This window comes from Carassius carassius, chromosome 43 (genome assembly GCF_963082965.1).
Source record: "Carassius carassius chromosome 43, fCarCar2.1, whole genome shotgun sequence".
NCBI classification, from domain to species: domain Eukaryota; kingdom Metazoa; phylum Chordata; class Actinopteri; order Cypriniformes; family Cyprinidae; genus Carassius; species Carassius carassius.
This window is the reverse complement of record NC_081797.1, coordinates 13,318,484-13,343,392: the sequence shown is the minus strand read 5'-3', so window position 1 is coordinate 13,343,392 and position 24,909 is coordinate 13,318,484. Positions and strand designations below refer to the sequence as shown.

Below are 24,909 nucleotides of genomic sequence, written 5' to 3'. Positions count from 1 at the left end.
TTATTTTATAGCACACAGCACACAGTGAAAATTACATGAATATGACAGTGGGCAAATGCATAAAGCGCAGCATAATTTGAAATCACGAGTTTAAAGTTAAAAGCATTCAATTCTCACAGGCCGATCATCACACAGAGAACACCTGATCATGCTGGATACACATACACACTTCACAAGATATCACACCTGGATTCCACTAAGTTTGCAAGGTTTGTGAAATTAAATGTTCATTAGTCATTCAAAGATTTGTTCAAATTATATAAATGCGTATTTGCTTAATGCTGATGGCAAACGAGAAAGTATTATAATGTTTGCCTTTCTATTACTAATAATATATAAGCAATCATTGTAATACTTTCTGTATACATTAATTCCTTTCTTTAACCGTTTTATCAGATTATTAGACAGAATTCTATCTGTATTAGACAGATAGTATGTCTCAGCACCGCCAAAATAAAAGTTTCGAACACATCGGCCTAGTAGAAAAACTTATCGGCCAATGCCTATATTGAAAAATGCCAAATATCGGCCAATATATATCGGCATTGGAAGTATATATCAGTCGACCACAATTTTTTAGATTATTTTTCCTTTTTTATTATTATTTGTGACTATATCAAGACTACAGCATAACAAATAAAGCAACAAAATGAGAACAAAAATTAAGCCTCAATAAAAAAAATCTAAAAAAAAAAAAAAAAAGATGCACTTTAATAGTTTAAAATCATCATGCATAAAACAGTTTTACTCGTGCAATATGACATGGTTCCGAGTGAAACAGAATATTAAAAAGAAAAAATTTAAGGTTTCATTTCATCCTTAAGGAAAAGTGTGTCATTATCATATTAATGTTAACCTGAATGAAATTGCGCTAACTATTAGCAAGTCTGTGAAAAAAAAGAGAAAGTTGTTTCAGTGGTGAAGCAGGTTATTATTTTTTAATAAAAGCTGATTTTTTTTACTGAACATGCACTGCAGAATCATTCACAATAACAGCATAAACATGCTGCTTGGGCAGATGCCTCCTGTGGTTCTCTCTATCACCATGCTGGAGGTCACTGTTCTATTCCTTGGCACTTTGTGAGAAGCAAACCCATGCATTCTCCAATTATTTTCTTAAAAGCCCAGTTACTGTGGCAACCAGGCCAACATGTTTTGTTTGCCACGGCGGCAGGCCAGCTCAAACCTTTAAGCTGTTCAAAGCAAGCTCACTTGCTATAATGGGTGACTGGTCTTGTGGTCTCAACCTTACACCTATACTGATATTACACGCACAAAGAGCTCCATAACTTAATGATAGTGTCACTTTACTTAGAACTTCATCAGTTGGTTAAAAATAAAGTCAACTGCAAAGGCTGTCGATCGAATTCCAACTCGCCTTTACACTATATTTTAGGATTAGTCGTGAAAAAAAAAAAAGTCTGCTCTCTGAGCTAAAAAAACAACATTAGACACTGGTCATGAACAAGTCTGAACCTTTTCACATGGCTGAGACTCTTATGCAACATGGATCAATTTTATGAGGCAGAATATTTTTGCTTTTGCATTCCAGAGCACATAGAAGATAAAAGATGTCAGACTGAAATCTGGGGTGTCACATCAGCACCTACATGACTTATAGCATTTTCTTACTCATCTATCTATCTGTCTATCTGTCTATCTGTCTGTCTGTCTGTCTGTCTGTCTGTCTGTCTATCTGTCTGTCTGTCTGTCTGTTTGTATGTCTATTCACATAATGCCATCGGTGCCTCCTAAGTGATGCCATGCTCAAGGATGGTGAGATTGGGAATATAGTTAGATGTGTCTAGGTTTCTTTAGGTGCATCTCAGTGTATGTCACAATCCAGTCCCTGTGCTTTCCACATAATCATGTATAATCACAAATGATTTTGAATCTTTTCTTTTTTTTTTTGTTACAAAGAAAGTCAGTAAATGACATTGTTACAAATATAGCATCTCCTTAAAGTAAATAAATGGAGTACCAATTCAAACAGATGGTCCATGGTTTGGCCTTAGGCTAGATTTAAGTAGAGCTGAAACAACGAATCGATTTAATCGATAAAAATCGATTATTAAAATAGTTGTCAACTAATTTAGTCATCGATTCGTTGCTAAATAACTTTTATTTGCCGTAAGCGGCTCATTTCGTGCATATTTCAAATCTGCGGTGACCAAAGTGTGGCAGTAATGAGCCACCGGAGGTTTTACTCAGCCAGTACAGCAGGAGAAGTAGCGAATAGCCAATAGCTGGCCTCGTTTTATGTCACGTGCTTCCCGAACAGCGTCTCTGCAGCATTTAGCGGGATGTGGGAGACTGGGAGTACTTTACTTTGAGCCTTCAAAAAAGAAGAGTAAACTCTGCACTACTGAACTGTTTAAGGGGACGTTCACATATCGCGTCTTTTGCGCGCTCAAGTTCATTATTTCCAACACCGCACCGCATCGAGTTAAAAACATCTCAACTTTTCAGAATGCTGCAAGCGCATCGCGGGTCATGTGACAAGAACTAACCAATCAGCTTCATCCTTTCCCGTAACAACGTTAAAAGCTCAGTCAAGATGAAAGGAACAGCTGATCATAGTTGTATATGGATTTCCATTTTGAAATAAATTTAGTAGCAGAGCTACTGCAAGCGATTTTTTGAGCTGCAAATCCATTTATCCTTTGCTGAAATTTCCGCGTCTTCAAGCAGAGTGCACGTCATGGTTGCTTAGCAAAGGCAGATGCCTCAGGGGCGCTTCTGCACGAGCGCTTTGGAAAGAAGGAGAAAGCGGTGCGCCTAGCGTTTTCCACGCGTTTTTAGGCACGATATGTGAACGGCCCCTAAGACTTTTATTTGTGCAGATTCTCCAGTACAATGTTGTTTGCAAATGTTTAGTCGTAAAAGCTGATAACATTGCTTTTTAACAGTTAACATTTAAAGCTTTACAAACATGTTCTGTGATCAGTTTGTCGTTTACCAGTTCAAAATTCAGTCGTGCAGCCTAATTATGACTGAATAAGAGAGGTAAATGTTTAAAGATATTTGAAATGCACTTTTTTTCCCTAAGTATTCACTGCTCTTTTTCACACAGCAGGTTTTTTGTGTGTGACTGTCCAATTTTTTTTTCTGGACAACCTTCTGATGGATTTTACTTTAAATTGTGAGTTCCATTCAGGTTTTATGCCACTGGCACTTTATTCGAAGGATTGTTTACAATTTCACAGCAAAAGCTATAAAGCTGTTTCCCAGTAAATAATAAAATGCAATGTACTGCAAATTTATTCGGTTTTATTCTTATTCTTCATGAAAATATGTTCTGAAAGATTCCTTAATAAGCTTCATTCGGGATGTTAAACTATTTTAGGAGCTCTAAGGACTGCCATGGTGAAAACATTATTTTAAATCTCCTTGTGAAATTTGCTAGAGTATGGGTCAGTGTTCTGATTGCAGAAGAGTTCGACAAAGGATTAGTAACACAATAAAACAACTCCAGGTATATTTTTGATTAGGATATGACAGTGCAAAATGGTTAAAATCTCTTAAAAATCTATGCTGAAGGATAAAGACCATTTATTAATAATTTACTTGGGGAAAAAATGGAAAAAACTAAAATATAAGTACATAAACCGATTAATCGATTAATCGTAAAAATAATCGACAGATTAATCGATTATCAAAATAATCGTTAGTTGCAGCCCTAGATTTAAGCACTACATATTGACAAGTACACGAAAGGTCATGCTCAAGTCCTTTTTCTAATCAATTTTGATGCCAGATGAATGCAGAGTATTACTGATGCTTATACACTGGCAAAACATACATCTATATAATGAAATACATATATGAAAAACAGGTCATCATTTCATTAAAAGGTGTATGCATTGTAATCGACTTTAAAAAAACTTAACATGGAAGCAATGTTACCCTGCACTGTAAAAAAATAAAAATAAATAATAATAATGTAAGGAAGTTACCCTACCATTCATTTATTTATATAAAATTACAAAACATGCAATTTTACTGCAAAATATTCTAAAACATTAAAAATGACATTTCTGATTTACCTTATAATTTGAAATGAAAATGTATATTTGACAAGGCCATGTACTTTTAAAATAAAATATTGTTAAAATGATAATTTTATAATAAACTTAGAAACCAACCTAAAAGACATTCCCACAAATCCTTCCACAAACCATCACTATTTGGATTTTACTTAAAATGTTCTTTGTTAACAGTTATGTACATTTGACTATATTTTATGTTGCATTTCATGTTATAGTTAAAGTTTACAACTTTATTTTAGTGTCATTGGTTTTTTGATGTTGTGTATATCTTTACAAAGCCCTACAGAGGCCAATTCTGAACAGTCATCATGTGGCCTTTGACTGCGCCACCTGTACAATTAACTATCATCACAGTTTACAGTACAGCGTAAATACGATGGTATATTAATATTATATGGTTAAATGATATGATGTAGTTAAGAACTACAAATGTCATAAAATGCCAAAAAGTAATGTTGTGACATAAGCTAATCACTTTATATCCATGGTAAAGTTCTAGCAAACACAAATTGTTTTTATTATAATTATGTATCGTCAAATTATAATTTACGTGTATTCCCCCGCAAAATGAATTTAATTCTGACAAAGACCGTTCAGGCTTACCTTCTCCGAAGAAATGCGTTTGAATCAAGAAGAGCAGGAAAAAGCCCACCGCCGCTCCCGCGAGCGCCCACGCCACGCGGAGATGTTGCATCTTTCTGAAGATCGGATGCGTTTACAACCGCACATACATCCCGGATCAACACTGAAGAAACATTCCCTTATTCTCAGGATAAACAGGCTGTGTTTGGACACTTTCCATGCGGACAAGCCTCTGCTGGTAGTGCGGCACTGCTCAACGACAGGTTTCTATTCGGAGAGACTAAAGTTCAATGCAAGAGAGTTTCGACGCAGCATCTGATCTGACACTTCGCGTCCCGTTAACCTCTGCATAGTCTCTCGCTCACCGCTCGTCCCAAAATATTTAGCAGGCACCGCGCCGCATGTCTTCACACATCCATACGCGAGCCTCGAGCAGCATAAACAACTGTCGCCCCCGGAATCCCGTTAAAGTCCAGGAAAAGTCCTCACATGCGTCCAGCCTCGCGCGTCGTTCCGTTGACTTCCCAGCAGAAACTGTGCGGACGCGCGAGCGTCTCCTGTTCAACTGAGGCTGCGGGTCTTGCACGCGAGTTTCGTCTCAGTTCAAAATCGACGTCATCACTGTTAAATCTGTCAATCTCTGAGCGATTCCACTTACAGAGCGCGCGGAAACACCTGCTTACAGTGGGCCAACATAATTCATTACTCTCTCTCTATCATTCTATAATGCATAGATGCAGTATTGAGATTTATTTTTCTTTTCAACAGATCAGAAATACCGTCTTTGATCTGGTGAAATTCACATTTAATGTGCTGGGGTTTTTTTTAATCAAAGTGAAGCATTAATATTAATACACTGTAAAATGTAAATTACTGTTAAAAAATATCAGTTTCTACAACTTTGCTGTAAAAATTAATTAATGGTATTACAATCATTTTGGTTACGGTATTTTATTTTCTAACTTGATAGTATGAAAGTGGTACTGATAATCTTTCATTTAGTGTAAGGCCACACATTCAATCAAACATAAATAAACACACCAGGGTAAACTATATGACTCAAAATAGTAAATATTAACTAACATGAATGCAACACAAAATCCTATGAAAATAACCCCACTGGTCCCTATACTGATTTTTCTTTTCATAGGGTTTTGTGTTGTGACTTTAATTGTATGGACAAAAGCAGATGTATCATATTTTTTGTTACACAAATGTTCGCTTTTTTATCATTTTTGATTTTAAAGGGTACCCCATAATTTACATATGCAAGTCAAAATTGGTTTCATACATCTTCCATCATATATCTATGTACGTAACTGCATATAGACAATGTTAAATATCACGTTGACATTCAGATTTACATTTAGTATAGAAAGTAAATATCAAGCTGCCATTTGCGAGATGCTTTTATCCAGTACAGTAAATGCTATTTATAACCATGACAATCCCACTGGATCATCAACATGAGGTTAGGTATACAGACAGTGGTGGACTGGGACAGTAAATCAGGCCGGGAATTTGACTCCACCCCTGGCCACCTCTGTTGCTGCAGTCACCACCACCCAATTCATGTGTCCACCAGACTGATAAACTCTTTGGCTCTTTCAGTTGTTTGAATTGGGTTATAATTAAAAAAAAATCAAAATCCTTAGACTGTGGACAGGCAAAATAATCAAATGAAGTATCAAGAAGTATCAAGGCATTCACTGTCTCTATCATCTTTCCCTTAATACCCCTCTCTCACTCTGCACATTGAGTGTCTCTGCAATATGAAATAAGCACTTTCAATAATCTATATTAATTATGCAGCCATCAATTGTATGTCCCAATGACCACAGTCCTATTACTGATGACCTTATAAATCATAAAAGCACATATTTTTCTGATAGTATAGCCATCATGTTTAGTTTTGTTTATAGCTTAAACTTTACCTGAAGGTTCCTGCTCTGACTCAAAGCTGAACTGTCCACCCTCTCTTGTTCAACAGCAAGAGCACTAGCAGCACTAGTGCTACTGTTGCTTCCTTCGACACCTTCAAAATAAATAAGCATTGTACACTAGGCTACATATTGTAGGCTAGAAATGGAAAATCAATTTCTAGTCAATTTCTAGTCAACAGTGTGCTACTGTAGTTTGTCATTAAGATGCTCTTTTAAAACATCTATCATTATATACATTTGTAATATATATATATATATATATATATATATATATATATATATATATATGTGACGAGTGGGGCGGGGCCGAGGGACATGGGAGCGAGGCCGGGGGAGTGATTGGAGATGAACTACACCTGTTCGTCCCACCGGTCTCGAGGCCCATGGAGGAGATGGAAGGATATAAAACTGGAGCGACGACAGTGAAGGACGAGAGAGGACCAGGCCTGGGCTTTTAGTTGTGTTTTGGTTTTTATTTTATGCGCACCAGTCGTCCGTGAGGGGCTGGTGCGCTGTTTTGTGTTTATTTTGTTATTAAAATGTTTTTGATTGTCCGCCGGTTCCCGCCTCCTTCTTCTGGATGAATATGAAGGTTGATATCGTTACAGTGGTGCCGAAGCCCGGGAGAAGGAGGGACGCGCTGCTGAAGATCCCTCGCCGCTGTGGTGAATCCGCGGTGCCATCGAGCTGGCGAGGAGTGTGCCGCCATGGACGCTCGAGGCGGTGGACTGGAGCGAGTTGCCGGGGACGGGCGAGCTCGCTACCGGCCGCCCACGATGTGGAGAGACGGCTGCCGTCCGTGAGGGAGCGGAGGAGTCGGCGCCGTTCGCCAGGTGGCCGGAGCCTGCTGCCTCCGCCGGAACGGGGAGGAGCAGGGAACGGGGGACTCCTGCCGGCTGCCCAAAACCGGAGGAGCTGTCGCCGTCCACCGGGCGGCGGAGGAGTGTCGTGCCGTCCGCCGAGGGCCGTCCAGTGCCACCGCCAGGCACCGCGGAGGAGATCACCCAGCTGGTGGAGGGCCGAGCAGCGGTGCGTCTGGGAACCGGAATTTTTTTTTTTTTTTTCCTCTCTCCCCTCTCTCGTCTCTGTCGCTCCTCCTTCCATCTCCTTTTCTCTCGCCTCGCCTGTCCTACCCCCAGGTTCCCGCAGGTCCCCGGGAGCGGCCCCCCCGGAGGGAGGGGGGGGGGGGGGGAGTAGAGCGCAGTCTCGGGAGTACCCCCCGGCCTGCGAGGGGCGATGGGGGTATGTGACGAGTGGGGCGGGGCCGAGGGACATGGGAGCGAGGCCGGGGGAGTGATTGGAGATGAACTACACCTGTTCGTCCCACCGGTCTCGAGGCCCATGGAGGAGATGGAAGGATATAAAACTGGAGCGACGACAGTGAAGGACGAGAGAGGACCAGGCCTGGGCTTTTAGTTGTGTTTTGGTTTTTATTTTATGCGCACCAGTCGTCCGTGAGGGGCTGGTGCGCTGTTTTGTGTTTATTTTGTTATTAAAATGTTTTTGATTGTCCGCCGGTTCCCGCCTCCTTCTTCCGGATGAATATGAAGGTTGATATCGTTACAATATATATTAAATAGATTTTATCTATTGTAAGTCGCTTTGAATGAAAGCGTCCGTCAGCCAAATGATTATGTAAATATTAGGGTGGAACAGTTCAACTTTTTTACGGTTCGGTTTGTTTCACCGTTTTAGAGTCACGGTTTCGGTATAGTTGTATGTGCTATGTTTATGGAAAAACTATACTTATATATATATATATATTATTATATTATTAAGAATATTCTAACTACAAGCAACAGCACAAATAAATACAATAGAGTAAAGATACAAATAAACTGACTTTCAGGGTTTTTTTAGGTAGGTCTTGCATTAATTTTTAGGTACAGAAATTAGAGTAATCAAATGTAAAACAGCATTGCATTTTGGACTATAAATTAAAGATTATTCTTTATTAAAGTAAAAAAAAAGCTTATTAATCAAGAGCAGTGAGTGATTTCTTTGTTGTTGCAGTTCACTGTTGTAATCTGGGAATCCAGAATGCGTATGCATCAACAGAAACATATATTATTTGAACCCTGTTTGTTTTACGTGTAGTAAACCATATTACAGATGCTTTGTCAGATTTAAGTTGAACAGCGGTCCCAGTGCGTGTCGAACCATGTGTGGTGAACTGAGCGGTTCGGTTTTTTCATTGAACCATAGTAAATAGGTTATAAACGTAATTCTGACCGACCTGCTCCCTTACTGGCGAACATGGCTGGGATTTTGCAGCAACTTGCTGCGGCCGTCTGTGGCCAGGGCTTTTCTCCGTCTCTGCTCCTCCTTTGCGTTTGCGTTTCATTTTTTGCACGATTTTCTAAGATAAAACCTGCTTCTGGATATAGCCAATTAGGCAGTGCTTCTCTGATGTTTGGTCAAGTGGTGGCGTCATTTTTACTCCGCGATCGCCTGATTCGTACATTCATACGACCGTCAATTAATTCGCAGTTGCATACCAGCCTATTGCACGTCAGTCTGATCGACTGCACAGCGGCAGCCGGCAGGCAAGAATGACCGTCAGGCCACCGGGAAATTCCCGGTGCTCCCGATGGCCAGTCCGCCCCTGTATACAGACAATCTAGATTAACATTAAAATCTAAGGTGTTAAATATATATATATATATAGATAGATCGATAGATAGATAGATATATGATGTTATATAACAAAGTTCGGGAGGAGCAGTCGCAGTTCATTAACCTGATTAACACAAGTGGAGACCAATCAGTAATCAACACATGACAATAAATAACAGCAAAACCTACCTCTGTTCATTGACAGTTTTCAGCATCCCTCCTCCACCCCATTTCTCCTCACTTATAGATCCATCTACTCTTACCACAACCGGGGTGAGTACTCTGGGTTCGGGCCACATATATATATGCATCTAATTTATCACATATGCATTCCAGTACTTAGATTTCCTTTCTCATGCTTACTAGTTTTCATTTTGGAGGTTTTTTTCATTCAGTGATGGATAGGTATTTGCTTTGTCTCTTGATGATATCATTAATAGTGATCTCTTTTAATGCATATATTCAGATTTAAAAGTAATCCATTTTCTCTGCCATTGATGACTTTTCATTTAATGCCCAAGTACAGTTGTCCACACATGACATCCCATCCCATTCTCATATTGTTCTCACATACTCTGAGCTTCAGTAGAAGAATGGCAATCAATCAGCGGGGACCCAATTAAATATGTTCAGAATACGGCATCACTGTAAAGTCAAGCTGGTACTGAAATACCCTGCACTATAATAACATGTTCCCCTGTGTTGCCAATATATCTCCAACAGATCTAGTCTTTTTTTCTCCCGCTCTATCTCTCAATTTCCATTTTGTCTAAGGGGAATATCTATATTTGACTCTGCAGTGTTTGTTACTGTGTGAAAATATGTGGCGGGACAATAGACCCAGTTCCAATTTATTAAGCCTGCTTTCATTTATTTACTTTATACATTTGTTTTCCATAGTAATTGCAACGCCTCAGTGGAGACACTAGAAAGTGATATTGGTGTGATACTGTATATACAAGCAATATGAGCCAGAACCAGTACCTTATTTAGGTTTCTATTTTTGGTGGATGAAAAGTAAATTTATTCACACCAACATAATTCCAGCTTGCAAATGAAAGAAACCCTTGGAAACCAAATGTTTGAGTATGAATATTTATATTCGTCACGTATTTAGCAACAGCTATTGTGGAGAAAATAAACAATGTGATTTAAAATTGCACATCAGATAAATACCTTGAAACGAACTGAGAAACTCAACATTTCAATTCATAGACTTAATCTCTCAGATCAATGCAGGGACAAGCTGCTGTTTGCCCTTTTTAATCTAAATCCCTTTCCTTGATTTGGAATCAGAAAATCCGTTTGTTCAGAGAACGTCTAAAACAAATTACGAGTAGAGCATCAGCACCAAACTTTAGATTTGAAATGAGAAAGATCTCATGCTAATGAAAGCATTGGATACCAGACGAATTAAAGGCAGAGTTCACCCAAAAATGAAAATTCTGGAATACAATGGAAGTCTATAGGAACTGAAAATGTTTAGTTACTAACAACACTCTTCAAAATGTCTTCTGTGTTCCACAGGAGAACATGTTTCATGCAGGTTTGGGAAGACTTAAAGGCCATTAAATACAATACACTTTTTGTGCTACATTCCACATATTCTGAAGTCATATGAATGATTTATGTTAAAACCGATCCAAGTTATGTAGTATTCACTGATAAAGTGTAGTGGGCTGTTAACCATTGCGACCGAATAATTGAACTTGGGATGAGTGCAAAACGGTTTGAATGAAATTCAGGGTATTTAAAAAAACATGTGCTAATGTGTTTTACAGTCAGGATAAAAATAAAGTGGAAAAAAAACATGTTAATGAATCTTGGACTCACACCATCCTCCTGTCTGAGAGCCAAGGGCGCTCTCACCTGCACTGTAATTTTATGCAGCATTTCTGTCAACGTTATCAGTGCAACACTCTGGGGGAGCAAACGCAGACCACCGCTTGACTGCTGAATGTCCCTAAAGCACAGTTTACACTCCACAGTACATTTGCTGTCACAGTGAGTCTCCTTATAATCAATATCTTTGTCATTGTCAGAATTAGTCACAGGGCCTCTCCACTGACTCTGGGAATCGTGCACCTTGATGAATCTGTGAAAATGAAGTCTAGCAAATCACATCTACTGAGCAAAGCAATGATTGTGCAAAAGTCACAAATTGCTCTGGAAAATACCCTCATTTAAGGAAACCAGTTCAACCAAACCCTGTCATTAATTTCTCAACTTCATGTCGTTCCAAACATGTATGACTTGATTTATTCCATGTAACAAAAAAGAAGATAATTTGAAGAATTTCAGAAGTGTTTTTTGTTCATACAAAAAGTCAATAGAGAACAGCAGGGTTATTTTGGGCTCCAATGACTTTCAATGTATGGAAAAAAGCAGCTGTCATTCTTTATTCATTCATCATATTTTTTGTTCCACAAAAGTTATGAATTTAAAGGGGTCATGACATGAGAAATCAAATTTGCCTCAATCTTTTGGCATAAAAGAGGTCTTCGTACCATTAAAACATCCTGCAAGTTTAATATCTTAAAACGTCCTTATGAATATCAACAAAGCATTTATTTAATCAAGCTCCAAAAACCTAAAATTCAACCTGATCTGATAAGAAAACATAACTATTTTACAATTTAGCAATTTTGTATTAATCTGTATTATTGGATTCATACAAAAACCTATCATTTTTTTGGACAAAACAAATAAGATTACTTGAATTCATACAAATTCACAACCAGTTCGATGAAATGAAATAGTTATGAATTCCTATGAGATTGTGTTGGTAAAAGCACATAACCAATTCTCTTGAGTCTGAACAGATAAGATTCCTCTTTATTGGGAAACTGCACCCAAGATTTTTCTTGATTTTTTTCAGTGAATAATGGCTTCAAACTCTGTCTGTCATATGACTTCTGAAGATTTGGACTGTATTGCATAAAATACTTTATGATGCTTTTTGCCATTTTGAGGCTTAACAGCTCCAGTCATCACTTTCATTATATTAAACTGGCCAGAATATTCTTTTAAAAAAGCATCGGTTCAAAATTATACAGATTCAGCTCAACATGAAAGTGGGTCATTATCACTTTAACACAAGACAAAAGCACATCCGGTTAGAATGACAATGAATAGCAGGGGAAATGACTCCGCTTTCGAAAATCGAACACATTTGATGCTGATGTGCAGATGTAAGACTTTCTGCTCTGAAAGGTGTTCGAACCACAGGATCGTGGCTTTCTAGAGTGTGAAAACTTCATTCCAATTCAGCATAATTAGTCATGACAGATTTTAACCAAACAAAATACAAGAAGCTTGAAGACACTTTAAGGAAATTCCACCCCCAACCACTGTCTAACCGCACAGCGCATCCATATTACAGTTTGGGCTGAGCAATCCAATTTGGATGAATCCCATTAAATGTGACATCCGATATGCATTCCAGTAAATCTGCTGCATTTCAGCAATGTTTTTTCCGTTTCAAGATATGTTGATCCATATGGCATTCAAATCTCAGGCTCTTGTTTAGTTAAACTGGAACCATATATATATAATATATATATATATATATATATATATATATATATATATATATATATACAACTGTATTGTGGAGCTGTAACTGTATCTTTTGATATGAGCATGAGCGATGAGTTTCTGCTGTCAGAGGTAATCAGAACGGATTAAGCCCCACAGTTTTACTCCCAGACAGTCCGAAAGAAAAACTGATGGTAGAGATCCCAATCAAAGAGAGGTGGGAAACTGTGACAAGTCCAGATACGTTGAGTGATAAGAAGGCGGGGGCTCTTCTTCTCTCACCTGCCCTGGAAAGACTTTTGTAATCAATCTATGCAGACTAATTCGGGCCAGACTCCAGTGTTTCAAAAGAGGTGGAGAAGGGAAGTGAGAAATGGTCTGACAGGCCAGAGTCAAGCTGTAAAGTCACGGGTCTGCAGTGCTGTACATTTTCATACCCCCATAATGGATAAAATATTAAATTCAATTTGTAAAGTTGGAGCATATTAATTAGTCGCTGATGCAGTGGACACATTTTTAAAAGCTATTTTAGTTATTCATGGTGTGACGGTGTTACATGAAGTGCAATTCGATGTAACAATTATTCTTAACCATAATTTGATTGGATTGTCCACTTTAGACTTGCCACGGTGAAAAATAAAACATTTAAAATTATCAGAGAGGTAAACATTAAGAATGAAACTGATTTACGGTAACAACAGTTCTTGATAAAGAGTTTGTGAAACAGTACATTTTTACTAAACGAGCACAATGAAAGCCAGATGTTATTTAGTGAAGTATCAAAATTACACGACAAAAGACGTGACTTTTATGTGAGACTTTTATTTGTCTTGAACAACTATGGTCAGAAAAAGGAAGCGGTATACATTTATGTGTGTAAAGAATCGATGCAGTGAACAAAACAAAGCATAGATATCAATACTGGATGTCCACATTTAAAAATCAGAGACTGTTGTAGGCATAAACAAACTCACAAAAGAATGACCGAATTCGCATGCTGGTTGAGGTTTAGTGAACAACACTGAATTTAGGCCTATTATTTAACTTTCTTTTTACATTTTTTTTTTTTCATAAAATGTAATGTAATTTTGTCGCAAGCCATGTGTGGTTTTTTTTAAATGATGTATTTATAACAATGAAGATTCTACAGTATTTACCATTATCTTCTATTGTAATGGACCGATATGTAGCTCTCTCAAAATATGTCATTAAAAAACCCTTGTTAATAATCATTAAACAAGATTAGAAGAACATTTTAGATCGGTGGTTCTCAACTGGTTTGGCCTTGGGACTCATGTTTTCCCATGGTCATCAAGCCGTGACCCACTTATATATATATATAATGTATATGTGTGTGTGTGTGTGTTTTTGTTTTTTTAATTAGTAAAAAAACAAAGCAAATTTATTTCACAAAAAGTGCTGTACACTCCGCGACCCACTCAGAACAGACCCACCAGTTGAGAAACACTGTAAATTTAAATAATTACAATACTTTTGTTTGAATCAGTGTTGCCATTTTTGTCATGTTCCAGGGTGTGTCATGCACAAATTTATGACATTATCACATTTACTTTGAAACTCTCAATTTGTAACTTCCTTCGCTTTATTTCCTGTTTAGCCATTTTACTATATTTATGCCTATTTCTGAAGGTCTGTTTTTACCCTTTTAGAATAGACAAAAAAAACTTCAAGGTGTAAAGACAAAAGGTACTACACAGCAGAAAAGACTTCATGTGTAAAGTCAATATTTAGTGACTGAAACGGCAGTGCCCTGGTCAGTTCAGAGGACAGATGGATGATCTCAAAGAGAATGTAAGTGTGGAAAAGCAGATCTTACTCTACTCCTGAAGTGTTTTCCATGCAAGGCAGGACAGTATTATTATGGACGGTATTGATTTGACTGAACAAACATTTTGCCCATTGACCGTGATGCACCGCTGTAGCGAGTGTTTATGAAATGGATAGCATGTGAGAAATTAATTATTGACAGATTCAAATATGCCATCCACAATGGCGTAAATGTGGATGGTAAGCAGTTTTTGACAAACGCTGTGGATAAATCATTCAGACAAGATGCAGTGACAAGCAACTGAGCTTAAAAAGGTTTTCATGCGAATGATGCAGATGTAGATTATCAAGTTGTAATGTTGTATTCACTTGGCTTGCAAAACACAGCCGACGTCTGTGACCACAGTTGTAAAGTGATACATCATTCACCACAGTGTAAAACTCAGAATCAGTATGGATGTGCAGTGATTCAAAGGCAAAAGCTCAGTCAGATGATTCTATGAGCAATGACTGAAAAAGAGATTGCTTATTAAAATCTAATATCTTGTAAAGGATCAGTAAAATGAAATCGAGATTTGACTAAAATATTGTTTAGGCCAGAGATGTAATCATGAAAAGGCATTCCACCGAGGATAACTCCATTTTCTCAAACTGTTGGAGGCATTACCACCAAATTGAGAGAGAGGAGAAAAAAGTTAATGTGCTTGTAAAAGATGGGCCACTTTATGAATTTTACTGCCCACAGGTCAGATGGGAATACATTCATTCTATATTCAGTGCAGAATTTATACCGGTTTCTCGATGTTGCTATGCAAAGCACACAAGAACATTTTCAAGGCAAATCATAAAGCATCTGCCCTTCAGTGGCGAAGATGGAGAAACAATTCTGAAAAGGTGTGTATGCCTCTATGTGTGTGTCTGTTCTTTAATACTTCTCTCAGGACATACCATTTTTTAATTATTGCTCTGAATAAAGGTCAATGACATGCTCATTTTTTATCCAGATATATTAATTTATTAAAAAATACTTGCAATTTATAAACATAATGACTTGAATATTCCTCTTCTATCATAAGCATGTTTTTTTATTTCTTAATTAAAACTAATTTTGATTTTTTTTATTTTTTGGTGGTGGTGGGGGGGGGGGGGGGGGTATACAACTGACCTTCTCAGAAAAAGAAAACCCCCTTATTAAATATTTTAGCATAGCCTGATCATATCTCCGAAATATATATATATATATATATATACTGCTCATTAGTATTTGAAAAAGAAAGATTGGTGGTGCAAGCCAGTCTTTTTTTTTTTTTTTTTTTTTTTTTTACATTATTCAAATATGATTAAGATGTGAACATTTTACTTGGTTATACAATCATTAAATCACATTAGTTGATCAATTCAAAATTTTCTTGAAAATCTGTTTTTCAAAAACATGTGAAACTAACATGAACACAAAAGTACATTTCTCAGAATCTGGCATGCGTTTTAAACTAGATTTTTTTAAAACATCTTTCCATTTATTTGTCACTGACTCATGAACAGATGTCTCAGTGTTGTTTAAACATCCCAAAGCATGAGTATATGACACTGTGCCAAGTTTAAACCATTTCAGACACTTCTCGAGAGACCAGTGCATTCTGTTCCATTCAGTTAGTGTCAATTAATGAATGTGTCTGGGATTATGGAGAACTTCTCAGGAACTTCCAGGATAAAGTGATTTTTCTGGTAGAGTTCATTGAGCTCATGAAAAATGAATGTAGATGTATATTATCACAAACAGATGTATGAAGTGTAGGTAATACTATTCTTAAGGTAAGTCTTACCTGAGGTTAAAGCCGATTATAAACAAACATGTCAATACCGACAAATACTCACAGAGAAGGTGGGGTTTGATGGAAAAGCGGGGATAAAAAAATAAATGAGTAAATGAACAAATGACCTTGGTGGCAGCCAGGCTCTATATGCATATGACAATTTGTTTTTAGAGACCGGAGAAAGCAATCTGACGTTGCCGCAAGAGCGGTTCGTGAAAGCTTTTCTTAAATTATTTGAGCCACAAAGAGATTCCGCAACATGCAAAGGCATCAGCTGCTTTACATTATTCAAGACTTACACAATGGCACTCCTGGCACGTCTCCTGCTTTCAAATTGAACTTGATTTAGTTAAGCTGGGTGAGCTGGAATCTGTGGATAGAGTGGCCTGCCAGACGGCAGGGAGGAGAGTCACTAACAGACACGCTGCGGTCTACATGTGGCGCGAAACGCCGGTGACCTTCTGTCGGAACATCTAACAGTGCTTTAGTTCTGAAAGTATTATATTTGCAGATGATGAACCGTGTCTCGCTGCAAGTTTTGGAGGGTGAACATTGGGAATGAGAGAGATTCTTTTCGATATTGCCAAGAAAAAACCTAATATAACACATATTAATAGGATTTGGCCAGGACTATATAGTGCCAACACAATCTAACATTTATTGCTCATGAGAAAAAGAGCAGAAGCAAGAAAGCAAGGTTTCGGGGATAGAGCAGTAGAGAGATTCTGTTTCCCAGAGACAGCCAATGAAGCTTAACAAAGCCATGTTTCAAAATGTATGAATGTATCAGCTGGAATTACACTTCTCCAGTTGAATAAATATCTTCAGGGTTTCTCTTCCCCTGTGTCCGATGAATGAGCTCTTGTAAACACTCATTCCTTCTCTCTTTTTCCGTCTCATTCTCTCTTGTTCTTTTCTCACCCTAGGTTTTGCAAAGAAACGGACTGATTGATCTATCACAGGCTTGTGTGGAAGTGTAGAAGGGATCTCAATGTCAGAGTATTCTTCGAATGAAGGAAAAGAACAGCACCATAAACCACATTAATTGAGCTGCTTCATTATCCACCGGCTTTTTTAAAATAGCAGCTCATTTAGTTTCCTGGTGCTGCTATCAAACTTGCTTATTTTCCCAAAGTAGTTTATTTCCTCGAATATGAACCGTTGCACCCATCTATTTTTATTTGATTGTCTATTTTTGAATGTTTTCAACCCCACTTTGTGAAGTCCTGTAAGTTTGACATTTTTCTCAAGGCATACTTTTGTGCTCTCTCATCTTCAAAGTGACTAGATTTGCTCTTTGTGTATGAACGTATCTGTTTGTGTGTTCATTTATTTAAGTGCACACTGTTTCCTTCTATGACTATGCCATTTTTCCTTTATGTACACTGCTATATTTTCATTAGTGACGTGTGCCATTGTTTTAAAAACATGTGATAACAAGTAGTAGCTACTTTTTGCAATTAGTAGAGCAGTAGCATGTCAAAACTCTACATTACTGCTTTTTAATGTTGCTTTGTGTGTGCACCCCACTGTACTACTGTGTAAGGGGTTTTAATAATTCAACTTATCATTCAGTTTTTTTCTAGGGAATCCGTTTGTTCAAATGAGAATGAAAAGTTTAAAAAACACTTTCATTTGGCTGAAGCTTTTATCCAAAGTGTACAGTATTGATAAATTATTTGAGCAGTTTCGCATTCCTTGGGAATCAGTTGAGTGAATTATTTTAAAATTGATTAATAAATCAATCATTTTTTTTCATTCCTGAACAACTCAATTGACTGAATGATTCAATGACTCATTCATTGTTTCTGATTGAATCAATGTATTTGAGCAAATACATTGAGTAAATGATTCAGTGACTCACTCAAAGACACTTGTTTTGTTCTTAAATTAATCAGTGTTTCTGAACTAATGGGGGGGGGGTTGATGTCCCTCAGTAGAAATTGCATTTGCCCCCCATCCCCGGGCCCTTGGAATCATCCAGGGGGTTCAAATCAAATCAAATAATTTAAGTGAATGATTCAGTGACTCACTCAAAAGATTTGTTCCAGAATGAAAACCCATTTAGCCTACTTATATTATGCCCTAAAAGTATGTACTCTTTTTGTGAAGGAAAAAGTACATACTTTTGAGTATGTAGAAGCGCATTGATCTGCTAGCCGCAGGTCTACCATGGAAGAACTCTGCTAATGTGTTTGCATAATGATGCATTTAAAAGTTAAAGACCAACCGTATCATAAAAGTTCACAGTGTTGCTGCAGATTAAATATAATGTAAATAACATTAAATTAACATTTTTAGACATTTATTATTTATCACTCAAATTAGTTTCTCTACCTGTCTGTTGGTTGCATATATCCGCCATGTTTGTAGTTTTTTTTAACACTTTGTAGCGATATGGAAGAAATCCATATCAGCTTTTCATTTTTTCTGATGGGCGGAAACCAATGAGGAAATTTAGAATAAAAGAGCGCTAGAAACGGAAGTTGGGGCGCGAGTAAAAAACAAAACACACCTGTAGGTTATTATTGGAGTGGGACACACGCTACCTGAAGCTGAAGGTCGTACTATTCTTTGCTGGAATCTCTGTGCATGCGCTGACTGGGTGCGATCGCCAAAGTGACGGAGAAATTGCTCTACTGCGTCTGCATGGTTCGTTCGCCTGCCTGGTGCAACATAATCCAGCCTGGTTCGTTCGCCTGCCTCAGGTACTAGTGGTGATGTCCATCATCTTTTAACCTCACGCCAAGAGTTTCTAAACTCACGCCAAACTCTCGCCAAGTCTCCAAACTCTTTCTCCGGCCCAGGATTTGCGGCCGCTACACAGACTGCTTCACGCAGCCACCACCACACACACACACATACACGCTCATTGTACACGCACACACCCATACACAAACACTTGTTTGAAGTGTTTTTTTTTTGTGTGTGTTTTTTTTTCCTCTTTCATTTCTTTATTTTGGCTGAAAATTGAACACAAACTGAGTTTGAAAAAAAGAACTGTTTGCCTTAAATATTTTGTTATTTGTCATGTGAGGTAAAGAAAAAAAACTCTGTGAAAATTTAACTTTGTGTAGTTTATTTTATTTTATTTCTTTGCAAAAATGTTTTCTTAAAATATACATATTTTTGACCAAACCCTTCAATTTCTGACTGTGTGTCATTTAAGCCCTATTCTACATTATTGTGGGTATTTGAAGGAATTTATTTTCGTTTTTTGTGTAACGGTGGTTTGAGTTATCTTCGGGGAAATTGAACTTCATTACATATATATATATTTTTTTTTTTTTTGACAAGTTTTACTTGTCTGGCGCCCGAACAATTTAAATTTTATTAAGTCAAATTTGATTTGGGGCAGCCACCGTTACAGAAGTGGCGCCCGTTACAGGGACCTGAAACTTGAAACTTGAGACATGAAACTTGAAACTTAAACACTTAAACCTTGACAACTTGAAACTTAAACATTTAAGCACGTAAACCATGACCACTTAAACTGGTCATTTGAGCTTTGAATTTGAGTTTCCCTAAACGATTACTTAAAGGTTGGCTGTCACTGCCTATATTTTTTTGTGTTTGTGAAATTGTGGTGTATATACATACTGAATTGAAACAGTTTTTTTCCTTTACTTAATGGTTTTGTGGGAAGATACTTTTTGTTTGTGAACTTGCACGTTGTTAAATATATAATTGTTACCCCTTAGTTGTCTTGCTGCCAAACTGACCCAATTATGTGAAAGTTGTGGAAACACCCATTTGTGTTATTGAAATCTAAAAATCTAATTATTGATTTGTGAAGTTAAGTGAATTGAAGTGTGAATTGGTGAATTGGACAATTGGACAGACATTTCACACTGAACTGTTAAGAGTATTCTGCTGCAATTTATTTTTTCAAACATTTATACATTGTTTTTTTTTCACTCAACTTGCATTTCACTACATTTTTACACTGACTGACTATACATACACTGACAATCAAACATGGCTGCCACTCCTCTGTCTCCATCCACTTTTGTGGAGATGGAACCACCAGCACCAGATGTTGCTACCCCAGTCTGGCCTCCAGCACCCCGTCCTCTACTTTCTTCAACTGGACCTCTTCGTGCTCCTTTCCACTTCACTCCTACTCAAGCCAGCACCACTGACTTCCCAGGAACCCATGTGCGGTTTGCAACTTCACCACTAGCTGGCAGTACTCCTGTTCAACCCTTCACCTGGGAGCAGGAACCGAATGGCGACTCCATGCAGATATGTACATCACCTGGGCCTTCATCTTTATCTTCAGTGGCACAGCAGGGCTTGCCTGGCATCCTGTCAACTCCTGGAAAAGGAATGCATCAACTCACTCAAGTTAAAGGAAACTGGGACACGTTGACACAGCATATGCAAACCCATGAAAAAAACATTGGTGAACTTGCCAAAGAACTTAAAACCATGACTGCACATCACGACAGCCTGATTTCTAACCTTGCTGATAAACTCAAGCAAAACCAACAAGAAATGCTCACCCACATTTCTGAAAGTAAGAAGCATGTGAAGGAAGAGACTGATCAACTCACTAAGTCACTTAAAGTCATGATGTCTGATGAACTTCACAAAGCTAAGACTACGTATGTGTCTGAAGTACGGTTCATGATTGACCAACTTCAAGTGGAGCTTCAGCAGGACATCAAAACCTACCTGGTAACCCATCAAAAAAATTATGACCAGTTGTCAACAGAACTCACCCAGTGCACCCAAACCACCAACACCCTGTGTGCAACTGTAAAAAGCTTACAAACTGAACTTGAGAAAAGACTCGAAAAGCAAGAGAAACAAATGATTGACCTGCAGACAAGAGATTACTCACCCTTGCCTCTGACCACTGCAGTTTCACCTACATCACCAGTGACACCTCCAATGTTTCCTACTCCTGTTGTAAAGAGTGATCATCTTAAGATTACATTTCCTACTTTTGGGAGACAGTCAGATGACTTGGACCCCTTGCTCTATCTAACTCGATGTCAGGATTTCTTGGCGTTACATCCTCTTACTAATGCTGACATCCTGGCCACTTTCCGCACTGTCCTTTATGGTACTGCCCGGGACTGGTGGGAAGTTGCACGATCCTCAATAACCACGTGGGAAGAGTTTGAAGCTGCTTTCCTCTCTGCTTTCCTCTCAGAGGATTATGAAGACGAGCTGGCTGAAAGGGTAAGGACAAGAACACAGGGAGAAAGAGAGAGCATTAGGGACTTTGCATTTACATACAGAGCTCTCTGCAAAAGGTGGAAGCCCACCTTGACCGACAGTGAGTTGGTGAAAATGATTTTGAAAAATATGAATCCTTACCTTGCAAGCCAGATTCGCAGTCGGGTGAACACAGTCGATGAGCTTGTGAAATTGGGCCAACAGCTGGAAAAAGACTACGAACAACAACTGCAATATGAAAAACGTGTGAGTTCTAAGCAACCCCTATCCATGCCTCAAAGACCTATTCCCAACCGCCCGGCAGAGAAGCCTTTAGTGCAATGCTGGCGATGTAAAGGCCATCACTCACCTGGCAGCTGTCCTCACTTTGTCTCTTCTCAGTCCCAGTCACCTCAGTCCACCAGCCAACACCCTTCCTCCAATAACAAGCGGACAACATTTCCATCTTCTAAAGGTACTGGTCCATCTGGCAATCGCTCTGTGTCTGCCACCTTTCCCCACAATTCATCAACAACTGGTAAGAAACCACCACCTGCTGCAATTGTTCCACAACAATTAGTGATACCACTTTGCATTGGTACCTGGAAGGGAAAAGCCATTGTTGATACTGGGGCTAGCTACACCCTTCTACATGAGAATCTCTGGAAGGAGCTCACTTCACAAAAACTCCATCCATGGACCCAGGGTCCGCTCTACCTAGCAAATGGGGAAGCAGAAATTCCTTTAGGTTGGATAAACATGCCAATCACCCTACATCAAAAAGTATTCACCATACCTGCTGTTGTTCTATCAGCCAAAGCCCTGGCCTATGCAGTCGTATTAGGACTGGACTTCATCTTCTCCAGTGGGCTGCAGATCAATGTGGCAGATCAAAAGTATTCATTTCAGTCCAATCCTAAAGAGTATTATCCTTTCCAGCCAACAAATGCCAGTGTACCAGTTATCAGTTCCCAACATCCAAGGGGAAAGATGGGAAATAAAAATCCCAACAGCCTCTCCTTACTATCTTCTGTTCCTCCTCCTCAACTTAACATGTTTCAACCAGCCTGCCTGGATGAGAAGACACTAATTAACACTGCTGTACAGGATGCCCACTTACCTCCGGAAGGCAAGCAACAGTTACGGCAGATCCTCGAGTCAAACCCTCAAGTTTGTACCCTTCGTCCAGGACGTACTGAAGTTACACAGCATCACATATATACTACCCACCAAGTACCTATAAAACAAAGACCGTACCGCACAACACCTGCCAAACAAGCTGTCATTACAGAGCAACTGGAAGAGATGTTGACTGCCGGCATCGTAGAACCATCACACTCTGGATGGGCCTCACCTGTCGTCTTGGTCCCTAAAAAAGACGGAAGCCTTAGGTTTTGTGTGGACTACAGAAAAGTTAATGCCATTACAGAGAATGATGCTTACCCATTACCCAACATCACTGAGATCTTGGAGTCACTATCTGGAGCGGCCATCTTTTCCACCATTGACCTTAACAGTGGCTACTGGCAGGTAAACATGGATCAAGAAAGTAAACCAAAGACAGCTTTCACAACTTCATCAGGACTGTTTCAGTTTAATGTTATGCCTTTTGGGTTAAAAAATGCCCCAGCAACCTTCCAAAGACTAATGGAGAACGTTCTAGGAGAATTGCGTGGAAACATCTGCTTTGTCTACATTGACGACATCATTATTTACTCACCATCTGTAGCCCAGCACTTCTCCGACCTCCAAGCTGTTTTTTATAAACTGCAAATGGCTGGCCTCACCATTAATTTAAAAAAGAGCAAGTTCTGTCTTCAGAAAATAACTTTTCTGGGACATGTTGTCAGCGTCCAAGGCATAGCTGCAGACCCAAGTAAAGTGGAGGCTATACGTGAATACCCTGTGCCCACCAGCATCAAGGAGGTCCAGCGCTTCCTGGGGTTAGCCGGGTGGTACCACCGGTTTGTACCAAACTTCTCCAGGATCGCTGAACCCATCAATGCACTGAAAAAAAAAAGGATGTTCATTCCTCTGGTCACAACAATGTCAACAAGCCTTTGAACATTTAAAATGCTGTCTTACCTCTCCTCCCATTCTTGGCCATCCTGACCTTCAACTGCCTTTTACTGTCTATACGGATGCCAGTAACACTGGTCTGGGTGCTGTGCTGACCCAGCGCAAGGAACAGGGATTGGAACAAGTTATTGCTTATGCCAGCAGAACCCTGAACAAAGCAGAGACCAATTACACAGCCACTGAAAAAGAGTGTTTGGCTGTAATTTGGGCCCTGGAAAAATGGCAGCACTACCTAGAGCACAAACTGTTCACTGTCATCACAGACCACTCAGCGTTACAATGGGTAATGTCTTCCACAAAAACCACGAGTCGCCTCATCCGGTGGGCCTTGCGACTACAGAGATTTGATTTTATCATTGAATATCGCAAAGGAAAACTAAATATGGCACCTGATGCTCTGTCTCGGATTCACACCAGTTGTAACCTGTACACCAACCAACACCAACAGGAGAATGCTGAGTTTCCGATATCTCCAGCCACAATCTGGGAGGAACAGCACAAAGACCCTGTCATCACCAACACACTTAAAGCACTTGCAGAAAATGATTCCTCTTTTAAAGATCAGTATGAGATAGTGGAAGATAAACTCTATCACAAAACTCACCTGCCGAACAATCAAGTTCATTACAGAGTCTACATTCCTACCAGCCTTGTGTCGTCCATTCTACACCACTACCACTCTAATCCCTGGAGCGGTCATGTAGGTATTTATAAGACCTACAAGCGTATCCATGATGTTGCATTCTGGCCTGGAATGTGGACTGACATAAAACACCACGTCAAAAAATGTGTCAAATGCCAGACTCTTAAGGGAGAAAATCAGAAACCTGTGGGCAAACTACAGCAAGTCACCACCACCCGTCCCAATGAGATGCTTGGAGTGGACATTATGGGGCCAATGCCACGCAGCACACAGCAAAATGAGTACCTCTTAGTCTTTGTAGATTACTACTCCCGGTGGGTGGAATTTTTCCCCATGCGCAATGCTAAAGCTGAGACTGTTGCGTTACTTCTTCGGAAGGAAATTCTAACCCGTTGGGGGGTGCCAGACTTCATTCTGTCGGATAGAGGTACACAATTTGTGTCATCACTGTTCAGAGAACTCTGTCAAAAGTGGAGTATCAAACCTAAATTGACAACATCATACCATCCACAAACAAATATGACCGAGAGGGTTAACCGTACGCTCAAATGCATGATTTCTGCCTATGTGGACAACAATCACAGAAAATGGGACCAATACTTACCGGAACTCCGTTTCGCTATTAATTCAGCTGTCCAGGAAACGATTGGGATGACCCCTGCAGAGCTTCATTTGGGGAGGAAACTGCAAAG

General features: G+C 39.0%; 2 protein-coding genes across 3 annotated transcripts in view; one reads left to right on the top strand and one right to left on the bottom strand.

The window, feature by feature from the left end:
- LOC132124693 (proline-rich protein 5-like) overlaps positions 1-24,909 on the top strand; it is a 106,212-nt gene that overhangs the window by 51,195 nt on the left and 30,108 nt on the right. The window lies entirely within an intron of this gene.
- LOC132124694 (chemokine-like protein TAFA-5) overlaps positions 1-24,909 on the bottom strand; it is a 63,028-nt gene that overhangs the window by 33,198 nt on the left and 4,921 nt on the right. Inside the window, exon 1 of one of the 2 annotated variants that reach the window (XM_059535825.1) lies at positions 4,653-5,196. The exons of the other annotated variant lie outside the window; for it this stretch is intronic. Coding sequence (XP_059391808.1) covers positions 4,653-4,743 — 91 coding nt within the window. The 5' untranslated portion in view covers positions 4,744-5,196. Of the gene's footprint in view, positions 1-4,652; positions 5,197-24,909 lie in introns of those variants that run through there. 2 annotated transcript variants of the gene reach the window in all.